This window comes from Eulemur rufifrons, chromosome 9, assembly GCF_041146395.1.
Source record: "Eulemur rufifrons isolate Redbay chromosome 9, OSU_ERuf_1, whole genome shotgun sequence".
NCBI lineage: Eukaryota > Metazoa > Chordata > Mammalia > Primates > Lemuridae > Eulemur > Eulemur rufifrons.
In genome coordinates, this window is record NC_090991.1 from 4,103,671 (window position 1) to 4,121,075 (window position 17,405).

Genomic DNA, 17,405 nt, shown 5'->3' on the forward strand with positions numbered 1-17,405 from the left:
AAAAGTATCTTTCATATTTTCTGAAAGCAAAAGATGAGTCTGGGGAGAGCAGAACTATGGATAAAAGCTATGTACTCCAACACGTCATACATCAGAGTGATTTGAGCACCGTGCCGAAGCCACCTGCGTAGACAAAGCGCAGGGATGGGAACCGACTCCGCTTCACATCTCGTGTGTTCCCGCCCTCCCTCGTCCCGGGGGTCAGACACAAGGGATGGGCCTCGAAGTCTCGCGAGAGGGAAGGCGCTCGCGGATCCCCCTCGTTCTCCCAACCGCGCCACGCGCTCCCACCTGCTGAGAAACGGAATCTGCAGACGCCCAGGGGCTTCTGGGAATCGTAGTTCCAGGTGGGATGAGGCCAGCCAGCCTGCGCCCCGCTCCTTCTTACGCATGCGCGACTCCGAGCCGGCCCCAGAAGTTCGTAGCCTTTGTCAGGCCGGGGTGGGAGGTGAGTTGGTTGTTCGGATGCCGCTCGTCTCGGGTCGGCCTCCGTGGTGGCCCCCGGAGCCGTTCTGTGCCGAGTCGGGGCTGCAGTGCGCGTTCGTGGAAAGGGCCTCGAGCGCGGACCATGAGCCCCATCCCTTCACGCTCTGGCCCGACTCCCTCCCGCGGGGACACGAGTGCGAGCGCGGTGCCCGCGGGCGCGCGGCGGGCGGGGCGGGGCGGAGCTGGCGGCGCGGGGCAGTCGCGAGGCAGTCGCGAGGCAGTCGCGGGGCTTGGGCCAGTGCCCCGAGCGCGGCGGGGGTGGTCTGCGCTCCGCGTGCCTCGGCCGCAGCCGCAACGCCATCTCCTCCAGGCGCTTGGTCCTCCGGGGCCAGCTCCAAGCGGCAGGGACAGGCGTCTGAGGACCCAGCCTCAGGGATGCTGTCCCCGGGTTTCCAGGCTCCGGCTCCGTAGGATTGAGGCAGGCTCCGTAGTGAGCAAGAAACTCGACCTGACCTGACCGAGACCTTCTGCGGAGCTCCCGGAGGACTTCTTCCTAGACTGCCCAGAGAGATCTGAATTGGGGCGAAGAGCAGGATCTTCAGGACAAGGAGGAGGTGGTGATCATGGAGACAGATTTGGCCGAAATGCCGGAGAAAAGAGGTGAGAATTGCTGAAGTGTCGAACTTGGGTCTTGGAAGGGCGAAATTCCTACCCATGAAGAGAAGACGGTTGCCTTAGGGGAGGCGGCTCTTGGCATGGAGGGCTGTCTGTCTCCATTGTCTTAATGGATGGGCTTTTTGAGTGAGACGGGAAGACTTACTATGGGACCACCCCCCTTTCCACTGCAGCTGGGCGCACAATGGACCCTTCAAAGCCACCCCAAAATTGTGAGTGAAATGTTGGCTTCTAAGGCTCGAGCGTAGCCTCAGCTACTTCATTTTCTCACACTCTCTTACTCCCAAATGATTAACCCCTCCTAGTCTCCGTAAATGGGAAGAGAATTCAGCTTTTTAGTTGGCAAAAATATTTTGTTTTACGTATAACAAAACAGGTATAGTAGTCGGTGATTGACTGCCTGTTCTAGACCAGTGTTTCTTGAAGTTTAATCTGTGACTACCTACATGAGAATTCCCCTTGGGATGCTTGTTAGATTCCTAGATGGCACCCTAGACTCAGCTAATGGTAATTACTTTGAGGTGGGGTCCAGAGATCTACATTACAAATAGGTTTGCAGGGTGATTTTTGAGAACCATTGAGCCTATTTTTCTCTGGTACTAATTTAGTATAGATTAGGCTGGGAAATTAATCGACATATTTTAATTTCTAGATCAAAGAGTTCCATCTTCCAGAATGTGTTATAATTATAGCAACTGAATTTGAGCCCCGAGTAGCAACGTTTCCAGTATATTTTCCATGATCCTTGGAGGTGGTCTGTTGTTTTGGGCTCCCTTCAGTCTCAGTGTTTGTAGGGAGCATATGTGGTGAGATGGAGGGATTTTAGACTTGTAAATCTGAGTAGCAAGATAGGTCCTGGCCCCATCATTAATGCTTTCTTACCCTTAGCTCTGTCTTCCCAAGTTTCTCCCCTTTCCCGGGAGAAGAGCACAGAAGAGAGAGAAGTAGCAGCTCTGCGCCTCACAGCCAGATCCCAGGTGAGTGTGAGTCTCCACTGATTACTGGGATTCTACTTTGTTTCTAGAGGACAGATGCACTCCCTTCTTTTTGATGTGGAGTTTCTTTGTCCACTAGATCCGATCTGAGTCATAATTCTAAGAGACTACTTAAGGGACTAATAGACTCAGTAGAAAATGTTTTATACTTACCCATAATACTAGATGAATTTCTTCTCCATCTGTATTTGTTGTCCCTAAACATACAGGTATGCAGCATTTCCCTTTTTTAGCCTACTACGCTAATTTCTGTGCTTGGTAATTTGGGAAACTATTTTAAAGATAATGCAGCGCATACCTCTTAAAACTTGTTTCTCTAGAGCAAACTGCAAACATGTGACTTTAAGAAGGAATTTAAGAAAGCACCTTAAAGGAAGTAATTATAAAAATGATAAGTACTCAAATGGTTCAAAGGAATGCTGGAAAAGGAAAACCAATGAAGGCTTAATTTAAAGAGTTATGGCTAGAATCTAGCCTCCAAGAAGAAGAATGTTAAAGTATTATCTTATCTATAGGTTACTCTTATGTTGTTGCCCCTCCCTCCAAAAGGACCAATATGGGAAATATTAAGAATTGTTGAGTTTAGGTGGTGGTTGTACTATATGAGTGATTATTGTATTGATCTTTCAACTTCTGGATGTTTGAAAATTTTTATTAAAAGCAGCTGGGTTGAAAAAAAGGAGCTGTCCATGGTGGGTGTGGCATACCACAACTCAAAGATTCCTCAATCAGTCTTTCTCTTTGCTACTGTAATCCAAGGTGTAAAAAGTAGATATTGCACATCGATAGTGTTTGTGAAAGTGACTTCTCAGGGCCCTTCATATACTTGCCTGTCTCCATTGTCTTCTCAACTGCTTTACATTAATCTTGAAGACATTTTTAGTCAAGAAGCTTTAAGTTGCAGCTGATAAAAACTCAAAGTGGCTTAAGCAATAAGAAGTATTTATTGACTAACGTAACAGAAAAATTCAAGTCTAAATACAGGGCTCAAGCAGTAATATTAAAACCTATTCTCTTCATTTCACAGACCTTTTCTCTCCATGGGTTTTGCTCTCAAGCAGGTTTTTCTTCTAGTGCTAGCCTGGAACAAGTTTAGGCTTACATCTCCCCATGTTAAGCGCTAGAGAAAAATGGCAGCTTCTCTCCTAGAAATTCCTGCAGAAGTGCTGGAATCAACTCTAATGGAGTGTTAGGCCCATTCCTTGACCAGTTATTGACCAGATCTAAGTGCACTTCTCTGTGGAATATGTCTACATGCACACACATAAAAACACGCATACCACCCATGAGTCAGAGATAAAGTCAATACTACCTAAACTACACAGACTAAAAGTGGCCAGGCATTGTGGCTAGAGGAAAATAAGGGTACAGTTACCAGAAGAAGGGTGAGTACTTCATATATTTCAGTATTTTGTTATTAGATTCAAGATTGTTATAGCATCAGGGTAGATTGAACCTTTTATGGAAATTTTTAGAAATTCTTTGTTATTTTTCCATTTCATTAGATTTTGCTTAATGCTAATATTGCAACTTTTTTTCTTATTAGAATTTGCCTGGGCTATTTTTTATCTTTTACTCATTAGATTTTTTATAATATTAAAGTTTTAATTCTTGCTCATTGTAACAAGATGGACAGCACAGACATATAGAAATATAATATAAAGATAATACTATTTCCCTCCCCAAATTCAGTCCCTTACCTCTCCCTACTGAGGGTAACAATTTGATGTATATTTTTTCATATTTTCTGTTGAGTTCGAACTACTGTATTCAGATGTGTGGTATGCTGTATTTCCTTCCATTTACTCTCCAGTCTCTAACTTAATGATAGTATTTTTTTCGTTAGCCTCTTCTTTCAACAAGATGTGGCTTTCTCTTTTTTTTTTTGAGACAGAGTGTCGCTTTGTTGCCCTGGCTAGAGTGAGTGCTGTGGCGTCAGCCTAGCCCACAGCAACCTCAAATTCCTGGGCTTAAGCAATCCAACTGCCTCAGCCTCCCGAGTAGCTGGGACTACAGGCATGCACCACCATGCCTGGCTAATTTTTTCTATATATATATTTTAGTTGGCCAGATAATTTCTTTCTATTTTTAGTAGAGACGGGGTCTTGCTCTTGCTCAGACTGGTCTCGAACTCCTGACCTCAAGTGATCCTCCTGCCTCGGCCTCCCAGAGTGCTAGGATTACAGGCATGAGCCACCGCGCCCAGCCAAGATGTGGCTTTCTTAAAAACCTTTTTTTAGCCTATTCTGTAAACAGGATTTGGCTTTTTTTTTTTTTTTTTTTTTGACAGAGTCTCGCTCTGTTGCCCTGGCTAGAGTGAGTGCCGTGGCGTCAGCCTAGCTCACAGCAACCTCAAACTCCTGGGCTTAAGCAATCCTCCTGCCTCAGCCTCCCGAGTAGCTGGGACTACAGGCATGTGCCACCATGCCCGGCTAATTTTTTCTATATATATTTTAGCTGTCCATATAATTTCTTTCTATTTTTAGTAGAGATGGGGTCTCGCTCTTGCTCAGGCTGGTCTCGAACTCCTGAGCTCAAACGATCCGCCCACCTCGGCCTCCCAGAGTGCTAGGATTACAGGCGTGAGCCACCGCGCCCGGCCAGGATTTGGCTTTTTTAAAAACCTTTTCATAAGGGAAAAATGTATTCATTCACATGTAATATGTATGTTTCAGATTTTTCTTGCTGTCTGTTTCCTATACTTTCTTTGTTTTGTTTTTTGTACTTTTCCTGCTATTTGTGCAATGGTTTGCATTTTCTGATCTTTTTCTTTCTAATTGGCAGTTAATTCCCACTGAGTGTTGATTTAGCTATGAATGTGCAGATTCTAGGATCAACGTCATTTTTTCCTTTTCTACTTAGTGGCTACATAGTGATTTTTACATTTAGTTTTATTTTCAAAGGATAATCCTTTTATTTCTTTTCTTTTTTTTTTTTTTTTTTTTTTTTTTTTTTTTTTTTTGAGCCAGAGTCTCACTCTGCTGCCCAGGCTAGAGTGCCATGGCATCAGCCTAGCTCACAGCAACCTCAAACTCCCAGGCTCAAGCAATCCTCCTGCCTCAGCCTCCGAGTAGCTGGGACTATAGGTGCATACCACCACATCTGGCTGTTAGTTGCCTGGCTAATCTTTTCTATTTTTTTACTAGAGAAAGGGTCTTACTCTTGCTCAGGCTGGTCTTGAACTCCTGACCTCAAGCTATCCTCCCCCCCAGCCTCCCAGAGTACTAGGATTACAGGTATGAGCCACGACGCCTGGCCTCTTTGATTTCTTAAATCTCAGATTATTTCCATTTTTGTAAACTTTACTTTGAAATAATTTTAGACATAAGAAATGTTGCAAGGCCAGGTGTGATGGCTAATGCCTGTAATCCTAGCGTTTTGGGAGGCCAAGATAGAAGGATTGCTTGAGGCCAGGAGTTTGAGACCAGGTTAGGCAACATAGTGAGACCCTGTCTCTACAAAAAAAATTTTTTTTTTAAATTAGCCAGGCATGGTGGTGTGCACTCATAGTCCTATCTATTCAGGAGACTAAGGCCGGAGCATTGCTTGAGTCCAGGAGTTCGAGGTTACAGTGAACTATGATCATGCTATTGCACTCCAGCGTGGATGACGGACTGAGAGCCTGTCCCTAAAAAAAAAAAAAGAGAGAGATAATAATAAAAAAAGAAATGTTGCAAATAGTACAAAAATTTCTTGAATATACTGCATCCAGATTCTCCAGAAGTTAACATTTTACTTTGCTTTATTCTTTTTCCAGAAGCAGGACATGGACATTGGCATAATACTATAACCTACGACTTTATTCAGATTTCCCAGCTGTCTCATTTTTCTGTTTTCTGCTTTTATTCTGTAATTCTTTCTGTTTTCCTTTCTTGTTGTTCTTTTTCTAATTGATTTGTATGCTCTGCTCATTAATTTACATTTTTTAATGTTAAGGAGGTATTTAAAGCTATGAAATTTCCTCTGAGTATAGTTTTAACACTTGGGCATTGGTTTTTGTTATTGCTCTGTTATATTTCTATTTTGGAATTTATTGAAATTTACTTACTTTTCACAAATGTTTAATGATTGTTTAAACAGAAGGTGTTTTCTATCCAGTACAGCATTTGGTATTTATTTCAGAAAGGTTGGAATATTATTCCCATTGTCTATGGCTTTACTTAAATAGATTCATATCATGTTCAATACTGATATGAATCTATCTCCTTATAGTTTTGTTTTTTTTTTTTTTTGTTTTTTTTTTTGAGACAAAGTCTCGCTTTGTTGCCCAGGCTAGAGTGAGTGCTGTGGCGTCAGCCTAGCTCACAGCAACCTCAAACTCCTGGGCTTACGTGATCCTCCTGCCTCAGCCTCCCAAGTAGCTGGGACTACAGACATGCGCCACCATGCCCGGCTAAGTTTTTCTATATATATTTTTAGTTGGCCAGATAATTTCTTTCTATTTTTAGTAGAGATGGGGTCTTGCTCTTGCTCAGGCTGGTCTTGAACTCCTGACCTCGAGCGATCCACCCACCTCGGCCTCCCAGATTGAAGGATTACAGGCATGAGCCACCATGCTGGGCCTCCTTATAGTTTTTGTATTTTTTATCTTATAGAAATATAATCTTATGATATTTTACATAAAAAATGTATGTTATATCTGTACCCTTAATTGTTTTGCAGTCATTTTACAATTTAATGCTTTTTGCCTTGAATTAATTCCATGTTTAACTGGATTTGGTGCTCACTGCCAATCTGCATTTCATGACTTCTGCATTTACAAGTTCTGTATTACAATTCGTCTTATGATTAGCTAGATTGGGTCTTCAGGTTTTTATTGAGGACTCACAGGGCAATTATGCACACATGGCTTTTTTTCCTTTGTCTGTATTTTACTTTGTCAAAGTACATTGTTGACTTCATGGTTCATGTTTTAATACTTTATTCCCCAGAAAATTCTTAGTATCCCAATGGAGAAACCATGGTCTTCTTTCTTTTGGTTCTCATATTGAATCTAGCACAGTGTGCCAGGCACATAATTGATACCCAGTGACTTTACTTAGAATATTTGGAATCTGAATACTGTTAAGATACTTACATTTGTCACAGTCATTTCCCCTGTTGAATGTATCATAGGCCTTTGCTCAAGGGCCAGCAGAAACTGGGCATGAAAGGGAGGTCATCAAGTCACAGATGGTGAACAAAATTGTGTTTTGTTTCTTAGGAAACGGTGACATTCAAGGATGTGGCCATGGACTTTACACCAGAGGAGTGGGGGAAGCTGGATCCTGCACAAAGGGATGTGATGCTGGAGAACTATAGGAACCTGGTCTCGCTTTGTAAGAATGTATTCTCACTGTGGCCCTGGAAGCTGTTTATGGAGACATCATTGCTTTAGCAAAAGTCAAATAGCTTAACAAAGCCTCCACTTTTGCATTCAGAAGTCAAAAAGTGTTCATTCTTTTGGGCCTCAAGAAAATCTGTTTCTGCTCTAGGCTCTTGGTGAATGTCTATTCTTCTTTTATTTCAGTATTGTTTAGATTCAAGTGACAGAAATCTAATTCATGCTAGCTTAAAGGGAAAAAAATCTTAATTCAGAAAATCAAATATATTATCAGGAATATGTTTTATTTATTTTTAATCAGTTGGCTTGATTTTTCCCTGTATTAGCTTTATTCTTAGGCTCTCCCCATGTGGCAAAGGTGGCCATTGGCAGCCCTAGGGTTACATTATTCTTCTAGTTAGAGAGCTAAGCAAAAAGAGAAAATGGTTCTATCTTGGGAATTTCAGCAAATAGAGTCACATGCCCATCGGTAAAGTAATCACTACAGCCAGAGAGATAGAGTACTCTCTGCCCAGTTCTTGATCCTATGCCCAACCACTGTGTGTGTGTTTATCCACACATGAATGCATATGTTTGTATGAGGGGTAGAAGGGACTATGTTAGCACCTCCCAAACCTCAAGTAACAAATCCCCACTAGAAAGTGACTTTTCCCTGACTTAAGTATTACATGAGGTATACATGTAACAAAAGCATTTGTACCTCCTTAATATTTTGAAATTAAAAAAAAAAAAAAAAAAAGAAAGTGACCTTTAGCAAATAAAGGAGGAGGAAAGGAAAAACATTAGAAGACAAAAACTTGAATTACCACAATCACAGTTTTATGGTGCTGCCACTGAAGTCCACTTTTTCCATCTTCCTTCCTAAGGTATGGACCAATCTGTAATATCTTTCTGAAATTTCCTCACACAATAAGAAAACTAAGAGAAATTCTTTTCTTTTTTGACAGGCAAAAATATTGTCTTTATAAACTCCATTTAACTCCTTACCAGGCCCAGATACTTGCTATAGATATTTTAAGCCCCATTTTGAGGTCCATCCTCCCTTACTCCAGATCTTCCTTAATATCTTGTACTCTTTGTAGATCAAGGGGTTGGGACTGTACTCAAGTATGGATCTTTGTGCCCATCACAATAGCTAAGTCTCATTTCTTTGTTCTTTTTTTTTTTTTTTTTTAATGAACAGGGCTTCCAGTTTCCAAATCTGAGAACTACAGTTTGGAGAATGGAAAGGAACCATTGAAGCTTGAGAGAAAAGCCCCCAAAAGCACCTGTTCAGGTGAGTCAGATAGATAGGAGTCTTCAGAAATGATAGCCCAGCAGGACAGTGAAGAAGTGGCACTCTTCAATGCATAAGAAAGAACATTAGAAGTGCCTGTAAGCTTTTATCTTTCAAATATTTTGTTTTAAATTCTAAAGCACGTTAAATATATACAGAACTCCAGAAAATAAAATAACATTCATGTATGTATTCATCACCAAGATTAAACACATACTAATATTTTACCTCATTTGCCTGTTTTCTTTTTTCTTTCTTGCTTCCTTTTTTCTCAATATAAAATACATAAAAAGCATCATAATTGTACACTTCCGTGAAGTTTTACAAATTGAACACATTCATGTAACTAGTGCACAGATGGAAGAAACACCCTTGCCAGCACCCTAGAAGTACCCTTGTGCCCTCTTTCAGTCACCTCCCTGCTCCCATGGGTAACCTTATCCTAACATGAAACACAATAGGTTAATTTTGACTGTTCTTGAACTTTACATAAATGTATTCATATTGCATATACTCTTGTGTATGGCTTCTTTCACTGGACATTAGCTGTCAGATACATCCATGTTCTTGTATGTCACTGTGATTCATTTATTCTCACTTTTATATATTCTTTCCTTGTGTCAATATACCAGTTTATCCATTCTGAAGATGGGCATTTGGGTAGTTTCCAGTTTTGGCTATATGAATCATGCAACTATCTACATTCTTCTACATGTTTTTTGGTGAACACATATATGCATGTCTATTGGATGTATACATGCAAGTAGAATTGGTGGGCCATAAGGTAGGTTCATGTTCACTTTTGGTAGATAGTACCAAAGAGGTGATACTACCAAAGTCATTGTACCAATTGCATTCCCACCAGTAGAGTATGTGAGTTCTAGTTGCTCCACGTGCTTAATACCAACACTTAATATTATCTGTCTTTGCTTTAGACATTCTTATGGGTGTGTGATATCTTTTAATTTTTAAGAAATAAAAAAATTACATATTCAAAGTCCTTTTATTCTTTCTCCACTAAAAGTAGCCAATATATCTTGAAGTTGGTGCACATCATTTTTTGCACGTATATGTGTATGTACATACACATGCATATATATATGTACCTAAAACAATATGTTTATTTTGTTATACTTTTCTTTCTGTAATCTGATTTTTTTAAACTTCATATTATATTTTGATATTAGTCTATGTTACCATATATGAATCATGTTTATTCATTTTAACTACTGTGGAGTAAGTCCATGTGTGAATAAACTGAACAATTTATGTTTACTGTTTTGCCATTAGTAACTGAGTTGAAATGATCATCTTTTCTTTTATTGACTGCTTATGTTCATCTTGAGAGTGGGTGTAGGGTGGATGAGTGGAAGAAGAATTACTGGGTCTTAAGGAATCATCACATATTTAGCTTCACTAGGAACTGCCAAGTTCCTACCACTATCCTGGCCAGCAGTTGATGTTAGAGTTGTTGATCTTATGGGTACAAAATGACATTTCATGTTTCTTAATGTGCATTTCTCTGAGTAATAAATGTGAGTGAGTTTGAGCATTTCTTGTTTATGGGCTATTCAGGTTTCCTCCTTTTTCAACTACCTCTTAAAATCCTTTGCCCATCTTTTAAATTCAGCTATTCACATCTTTCTCTTGATTTGCTGGAGTTCTTTATATACTTCAGATACTCATACATGACAAAGGTATTAGTATCTTTAGATTAGTATTTGTATACTTTAGATACTAAGATACTAATACTTTTGTCATGAATTAGTATCTAAGCTATGTTAAAATAGTTTGCTTTTTGTGAATTGTCTTCCTTATCCTAGTGTCAGAAAGGTAATCTGTACTTTATTCTAAAATGTTCAAGTTTTGTTTTACAGGTATTTATTTTTGTATATGGTATGAAATAGGAAATAAATTTTATCCTTTTCCATCCTTATTGCCAGTCCAACATTATTTATAACATTAATTATCTAAAACATCAATTATTTATAACATTAATTATCAACATTATTGAATAATCTTTTGTTACTGATTTATAAAGCTAACTCTGTGGTAAACCTAGTTCCCCTATATATTAATATTGGATCCGTTTCTAGGGTCTCTGGTTGCTTATCTACCTATGCTGCAATCACATATTGTCTTAATTATTATACTTAATATGTGTAGCTCATAAAGAAAATTCTTCCTGAATATTCTTTTTTTTCCTAAATCTTGTTCTTTTGGATACTGAGTTTTAACAACTTTTCCCTGGATATGTCTGTTTCTCTTTGTAGCCTGTCAGTTTTTGTGACTTGCCTACTCACCACCCTTCTTTTTTGTGGGAGATATTGCCATTTTCTTCATGATCTGTACAAATTCTTGGTAGATGAGGTTTTAACACTTTGTTGTAATACTTTTTCTAGTTTTTGCCTTTCAGTTTTGCTGAGGTTTTTGATGTATGAATTCAATGTTTTGCCATTTTTTATTTTCTGCCTTTAGAGTACTGCTTAAAAAGTTTTTTCTTACCCCAAGATTACATAAGTATTGCCTCTGTTTTCTAGTATATTTGTTTTTTAATTTTTCCTTGAAATCTTTAATCCATTTAATCCTCTTGCTTCTCTGGGTTTATCTTCTTAGCCTTCCTTTTTGAATAATTAAATGTTTGAATTGTCAAGATTTGAATTTAATCTTCCTTCCCTTTGTATACCTGGAATCATAAACTTGAGGGCTTACACAGGCCGGGAGATAACATAACTGAGTGAAGCAAACAGGGTGGGAACTGGTAAACCAGAGGAGCACAGGCCTGAAAAAGCTGAAGGAGTGGCCATCACTTCACTAGCTCTAGCTCAAGGGCTGGCAAACTTTTTGTGTAAAGACCTAGGTAGTAAATAATTAGGCTTTGTGTGACATATGGTCTCTCTGCAACTACTCAATATGCCATGGTGGTGTGAAGGCAGCCTTACACGATACATACATGAGTGGTATGTCTGTGTTCCAGCAAAACTTCATTTAGGAAAATAGGCAGCAGGCTGTAGTCACCAACCCCTGCTCTAACCGGTTGTTGTCATTCGGTATGCTTCCATGTTTTTTCAAGAGAAACTCCAAATTTGCATTTCTGTGTAAAATCTCCCCATTTTTTTAATGTTGACAAGTAATTTTAAAAATTTGTATAAACAATGTGGGCCATAGAAAACTTGTTTGAGGTCAGATTTGGCCAACTGGTCATCTGTTGGCAGCCTCTGCTTTCTCCTTAGGTAGTCTTATCATCCCCACAGCCAATTGCATTCTATCCAGATGAGCCAAATTTGTGTTTCCACCCTAGACCTCTCCTCAGAGCTTCTGTTCTGAACATCTGTGTAACTATTTGATGTCTCCATTTGCTAATGTCAAAGACATTTCAATATACCATATTTAAAACTGAATGAACTGAATGGCTAAAATATGTCTAAATTCCCCATCCCCCAATAGGATCCTTTTCTGATAACTGTTTTAATGATACTCACTGTCTTATCAAATTGTACGTGCCAGAAATCTATGAACAGTCTTTACATTTCTCCCTCTCTCCTTTATCCAATTCATCATTATATTTACCTACTTATATTCAAAGTATTTCTCCACTGTTAACGTTGCATTATATCCCTTTTGTTTTCCTGGACTACTATGATAACCTCCCTGAGTCCACCTTTGCCCCCATATACTCCATTCTTTACGTTGTACCAAGAATGATGTTTTCAAAATCAAATCCAGTCCTGTCATCTCTTTGCTTTAAACATTTCAATGGCTTCTCATTGCCTTTAGGATAACAAAATCTTGCAACATCTGGCTTTTACATTTCATAGCTACTCTCCCTCCATTTCTGTGCTCTATTATAGCAGTTCTTGAATGTTTTGGCATCAAAAGACCTAGTATGACTCTAAAAATTATTGAAGACCTTAAAGAGGTTTGTTTATGTGTGTTATGTCTACCAGTATTTACTGTATTAGAAGTTAAAACTGAAAAAAAAATTTAAGCTTTTAGTTAATTTATTTAAAATTAACAACTGTAAACTTATTACATCTTAGCACAGTATAATTTTTAAGACAAAAATACTATTTTCTGGAACAAAAAAATGTTAGGAGAATGGCATTACTTTACACTTTTGCAAATCTCATTAATGTATGACTTAATAATGGCTTAATAGAAGATAGCTATATTCTCTCACCTGTTTCTCAATGCAGTTTGTTGTGATGTGTTGTTTTGGTTGAAGTGTATGAAGAAAATCCAGCATCACACAGATATAAGTTGGAAAAGGAAGGAATATGTTATAGCCTTTTCAGATAATTATAGCTATTCTTTGAACCACCTTCAAAACTGAACAAATAGTAATTTCTTAAAGATGAAGTACAATGTGGAATCTGAAACTATAACTGTAAATTTTTCATACTCTCTTACATTAAAATCTGTTGATCTTTTGGTAAATACTGGTTCACTAAGTTACGCAGATCTTCCATGTTGATGCTTGACATTGCACAATATTTTTAAAAATCACAATTTTTAGTATCCCAACTTACCTTATGAGAAAGTCTTTTCAGTTTTAGGAATCTATCAAACTCTTGGTAGATAAAAGTATTCTAAACCTTGCATTAAAATAATGTCTGCCTAAAATCTCATATTTTATCAAATATTGTCATTTGTTTTTCTTGAAATGACAAGCTCACTTTGTTCATTTTTGAGGAATTCTCTGCCAGATACTCAACTTGGGTAACATAATTTGTCTTTCAGTCCTTCTTTCACATAAAAATGATGGTCCATGAAAAAAGTGGCTCCTTCACCTCACAGCACAAATGATCCCATGGTGGTTTTCCTCAAAGTACAGTTCCCCTGTACTTTGGTATGAACAGAAGTACCTTAAGAATATTTCTTGTTTTATCAACCCAGAATATCAAAAAGGCATTCATTCAAGAGTTCGAAATTTAATGAAATTAATGATATTTACTGTTTTCTTAGACATTTTTAAGTGAAATTGGCTTTTTCTTTTTTTAAACTGAGACTACATGGTGGGGAAGAATACAGTGACTACTAGCAAATTTGGCATCATTGTCTTGATTTATGCTAAGTTATAAGCAGTTTTACCACCATTATTTTTGCAACATCAGTGAAAATGTCAAGACAATGAAGAAGGCAAATAACATCTAAATTATTTTGAAAGCAGTTTTGAACTTACAGTCTCCCAGGGGTTCACAGACTATAGTTCAAGATCTCTGCCGCTACTTACCTACACAAGCTTATATCAGTTTACGTTTTATTTATTTAACGCATGTAGTATTTTTACTATGTCAGAGTTTCAAGTGCTTCATAAATATTTTTATTTAATGCTCACAAGGTAGGTATTATTATTCCTTGTGAGGCGGGTACTGTTATTGCCATATCTTACACGTAAGGAAGCTGAAGTAGAGAGATTGAATAACTTGCCCAAATAACAAAGCTAGTGTATAAGTGGCAGACCTGCAATTCAGACTCACATGTTCTGATTCCAGAGTCCGTATTCTCAACTACTGTGCTTTTCTGGAATATTCCTCTTTCCTCCACCTAGAATGCTCACATCAGTACTTTTGTACTTATCACCTGAAACACTCATTCCAGCCCCAACTCCTACACTAATTTCATTCCACTCAATGATTTACTTCCTTAGAGAAGCCTCTCCTTCTTATTCCCCCTCTTGTATTTTTTCATAGCTTCATTTGCCTTTTATTTCTCAGTACTTCCAACAGGTGCAGTTTTATATTTATTTATGAATGTTAGATTAAATTCTCTCTTCCTCCATATGCAGTGACTATGTTTTTCCCTAGGGACTAGCACAGAGCCTAGAACTTGGTAAACATTCAGTAAATATTGGTTGAATAACATGGATAGAAGATGAGTAGATAGGTAAATGAATAGAATTTATTTGGGTGTATGAAATGAGGGACACATCTAACTTAATTTTCTTCTAAATGGTTAATCAGTTGTCATGGCACCATTTGTTGGAAAAAGAAATTTATCTTTTGTTCACTGACTGAAAGATCAGCTTTTTGTTACCTAATTCTTATATATACCTGAGTTTATTTCTGAACTTGTTCTTCTATTTCACTGATGTTCATTCCTTTGAACCACACTGTTTAAATTACTTTATCTTTATAAAATGGTTTGATATTGTATGTAAAAATTTCAATATATTATATTAGATATATTTAAAAAGATTTAGTCCCCATCCCTGCCCGCTCTCCTCTGTTCTGATATTTTCCCTATAGGTAAATATTTTTATTAGTTTTTCATTTATCCTTTTTTGGTCTTTGAAAATATAACCAAATAATATATATTTATTTGTATTCTCCCCTTTTTGATACACTAAAAAGTAGTGAACTATGTGTACTCTTTTATGCCTGGCTTTTTTTTTAACTTAATATATCCTGATGATCACTTTATAGCAACATATAGAGATCTTTCTCATTTTTAAAAAAGTTTTATAGTACTCCCTTGTGTATATGCATTATATATTCAGTCATTTCTCATAGTATGATATTTGAGATGTTACCAGTCTTTTGTTACTTCAGTTAGCATTGCAATGAATAGCCTTGTGCATATATCATTTCATATATTTGTCATTATATCCTTCGGAGATCATAGATTTTAGATCAGGGACATACTATAAAAGCATTGATAGGAAAATTAAAAGTTACCAGTACAATGCATATTTGGATGTGAATAGGATGGAAAGCTGGAAACTTAGAAATCATAACTGTACCCTACACTTAGTTGATAATTGCCCAGATATTTATTACAACAGTAGATACTGTATAAAAAGTTGCCTCTCCCCATCCTGGTTTAGTGTATTTATTGCCTACTCAGCCACTGATATATTGCTTCATCTGCATTTCTTCTCCTATATTTCTGGTCATTTTTCCCCTTTTCTGTCTCTCCTGGGTAGGGTGTACTCATTTTCTCTACATATACAGAGCATTTATTTCCCTCCATCTTTGCAAATCATCTAATAAGAGTCAAATCAACTTGCTCCTTGAAGGCATGCTTTTCACATTCATTAACTCTTACCTATTACAGAACTACCTTTTTGTTGAGCACAGAAAACAAAGGAAATTTGCATTTCCAATGTCTTTCAGACGTGGAGACTAGACCCGAGAGCAAGGATTCAACTTCGGTGCAAGATTTTTCCAAAGAAGAGTCATGCCAGGTTGCAGTAATAGACAGGCTGACAAGGAGTAGTGTCTATGACTCCAACTTGGAAACAACAATTGAATGTGAAAATTGGTTAGAGGATCAGCAAGGAAATCAGGAGAGACATCTGAGAGAAATGTTTGCTCACATGAATTCACTCCCTGCAGAAAGAGATCATGAGCATAATATATACTGGAAAAACTTCAGTCAGAAGTCTGTCCTTATCACCGATGACAGAGGTCCCAGAGGATCCTATGCCTTTCATGTGCTTGAAAAAAGATTGAAACAGAAGTCAAACTTAATGAAAAAGCAGAGAACTTATAAAGAGAAAAAACCTCATAAATGTAATGATTGTGGTGAACTCTTCACATACCATTCAGTGCTTATTCGACACCAGAGAGTCCATACTGGAGAGAAACCCTATACCTGCGATGAATGTGGGAAATCTTTTAGCCACAGAGCTAATTTAACTAAACATCAGAGAACTCATACTAGAATTCTCTTTGAGTGCAGTGAATGCAAGAAAACCTTCACAGAAAGCTCATCCCTTGCAATACACCAGAGAATTCACATTGGAGAGAGACCTTATGAATGCACTGAATGTGGGAAGGGTTTTAATCGAAGTACACATCTTGTACAGCATCAGTTGATTCACACTGGAGTGAAGCCTTATGAATGTAATGAATGTGATAAAGCTTTCATTCACTCATCAGCACTCATTAAGCATCAAAGAACTCATACTGGAGAGAAACCCTATAAATGTCAAGAATGTGGAAAAGCCTTTAGCCATTGCTCATCCCTAACTAAGCACCAGAGAGTTCATACTGGAGAAAAGCCATATGAATGTAGTGAATGTGGAAAAACTTTTAGTCAGAGCACACATCTTGTGCAGCATCAGAGAATTCATACTGGAGAGAAACCTTATGAGTGTAATGAATGTGGAAAAACCTTTAGCCGGAGTTCAAATTTTGCTAAACATCAAAGAATTCATATTGGAAAGAAACCCTACAAATGTAGTGAATGTGGAAAAGCCTTCATTCATTCATCAGCTCTTATTCAACATCAGAGAACTCATACTGGAGAGAAACCCTTTAGATGTAGTGAATGTGGGAAAAGCTTTAAGTGCAGTTCATCCCTCATCAGACATCAAAGAATTCACACTGAAGAGCAACCCTAAAAAATTACTGAATGTGAAGAAATGTAAGTTGATTTTATCAGTATATTAAATACCAGAGTGTTTAGGTGGAAGACCCATAATATGCCCTTGAGGGTCAATTCCATACATCTGATTTTATTTACATAATACATAGTTTTGAGCCATAGACTTCCTTATGCCAGTAATTTCATAACTATGAAAACTTCTAATCAGAGATTCCCAAATTTTAATCCCTGACCTCCCAAATACCTATTCATGAATATTCAAGAAATCCCTGAGAGTGGGTATCAGTATAAACATTGTAAAATCCAGTTTTCCCCTCTCTTGGTGATGTCAGAGCTTTGTTGTAGCCTCTTACCTTGTAAGGAAATTCTTAATTGGTAG

At 38.0% G+C, this 17,405-nt stretch overlaps 1 protein-coding gene across 1 annotated transcript; it reads left to right on the plus strand.

The window, feature by feature from the left end:
• The first annotated feature begins 1,034 nt into the window (after nucleotides 1-1,034).
• ZNF286A (zinc finger protein 286A) lies at nucleotides 1,035-17,042 on the plus strand. Its single transcript, XM_069483203.1, has 5 exons — nucleotides 1,035-1,086; nucleotides 1,990-2,078; nucleotides 7,300-7,414; nucleotides 8,603-8,695; nucleotides 15,811-17,042. Exons 1-5 carry the CDS (start codon nucleotides 1,050-1,052, stop codon nucleotides 17,040-17,042), a joined length of 1,566 nt encoding a protein of 521 aa, XP_069339304.1. The 5' UTR covers nucleotides 1,035-1,049.
• Nucleotides 17,043-17,405: the final 363 nt, after the last annotated feature.

Excerpts from the sequence above, each read along its gene's own strand:
- ZNF286A (XM_069483203.1), top strand. The coding sequence starts at position 1,050 with ATGGAGACAGATTTGGCCGAAATGCCGGAGAAAAGAG. Across the intron at positions 1,087-1,989 it reads CGAAATGCCGGAGAAAAGAG|CTCTGTCTTCCCAAGTTTCT; the intron begins GTGAGAATTGCT and ends TCTTACCCTTAG. Across the intron at positions 2,079-7,299 it reads GCCTCACAGCCAGATCCCAG|GAAACGGTGACATTCAAGGA; the intron begins GTGAGTGTGAGT and ends TTTGTTTCTTAG.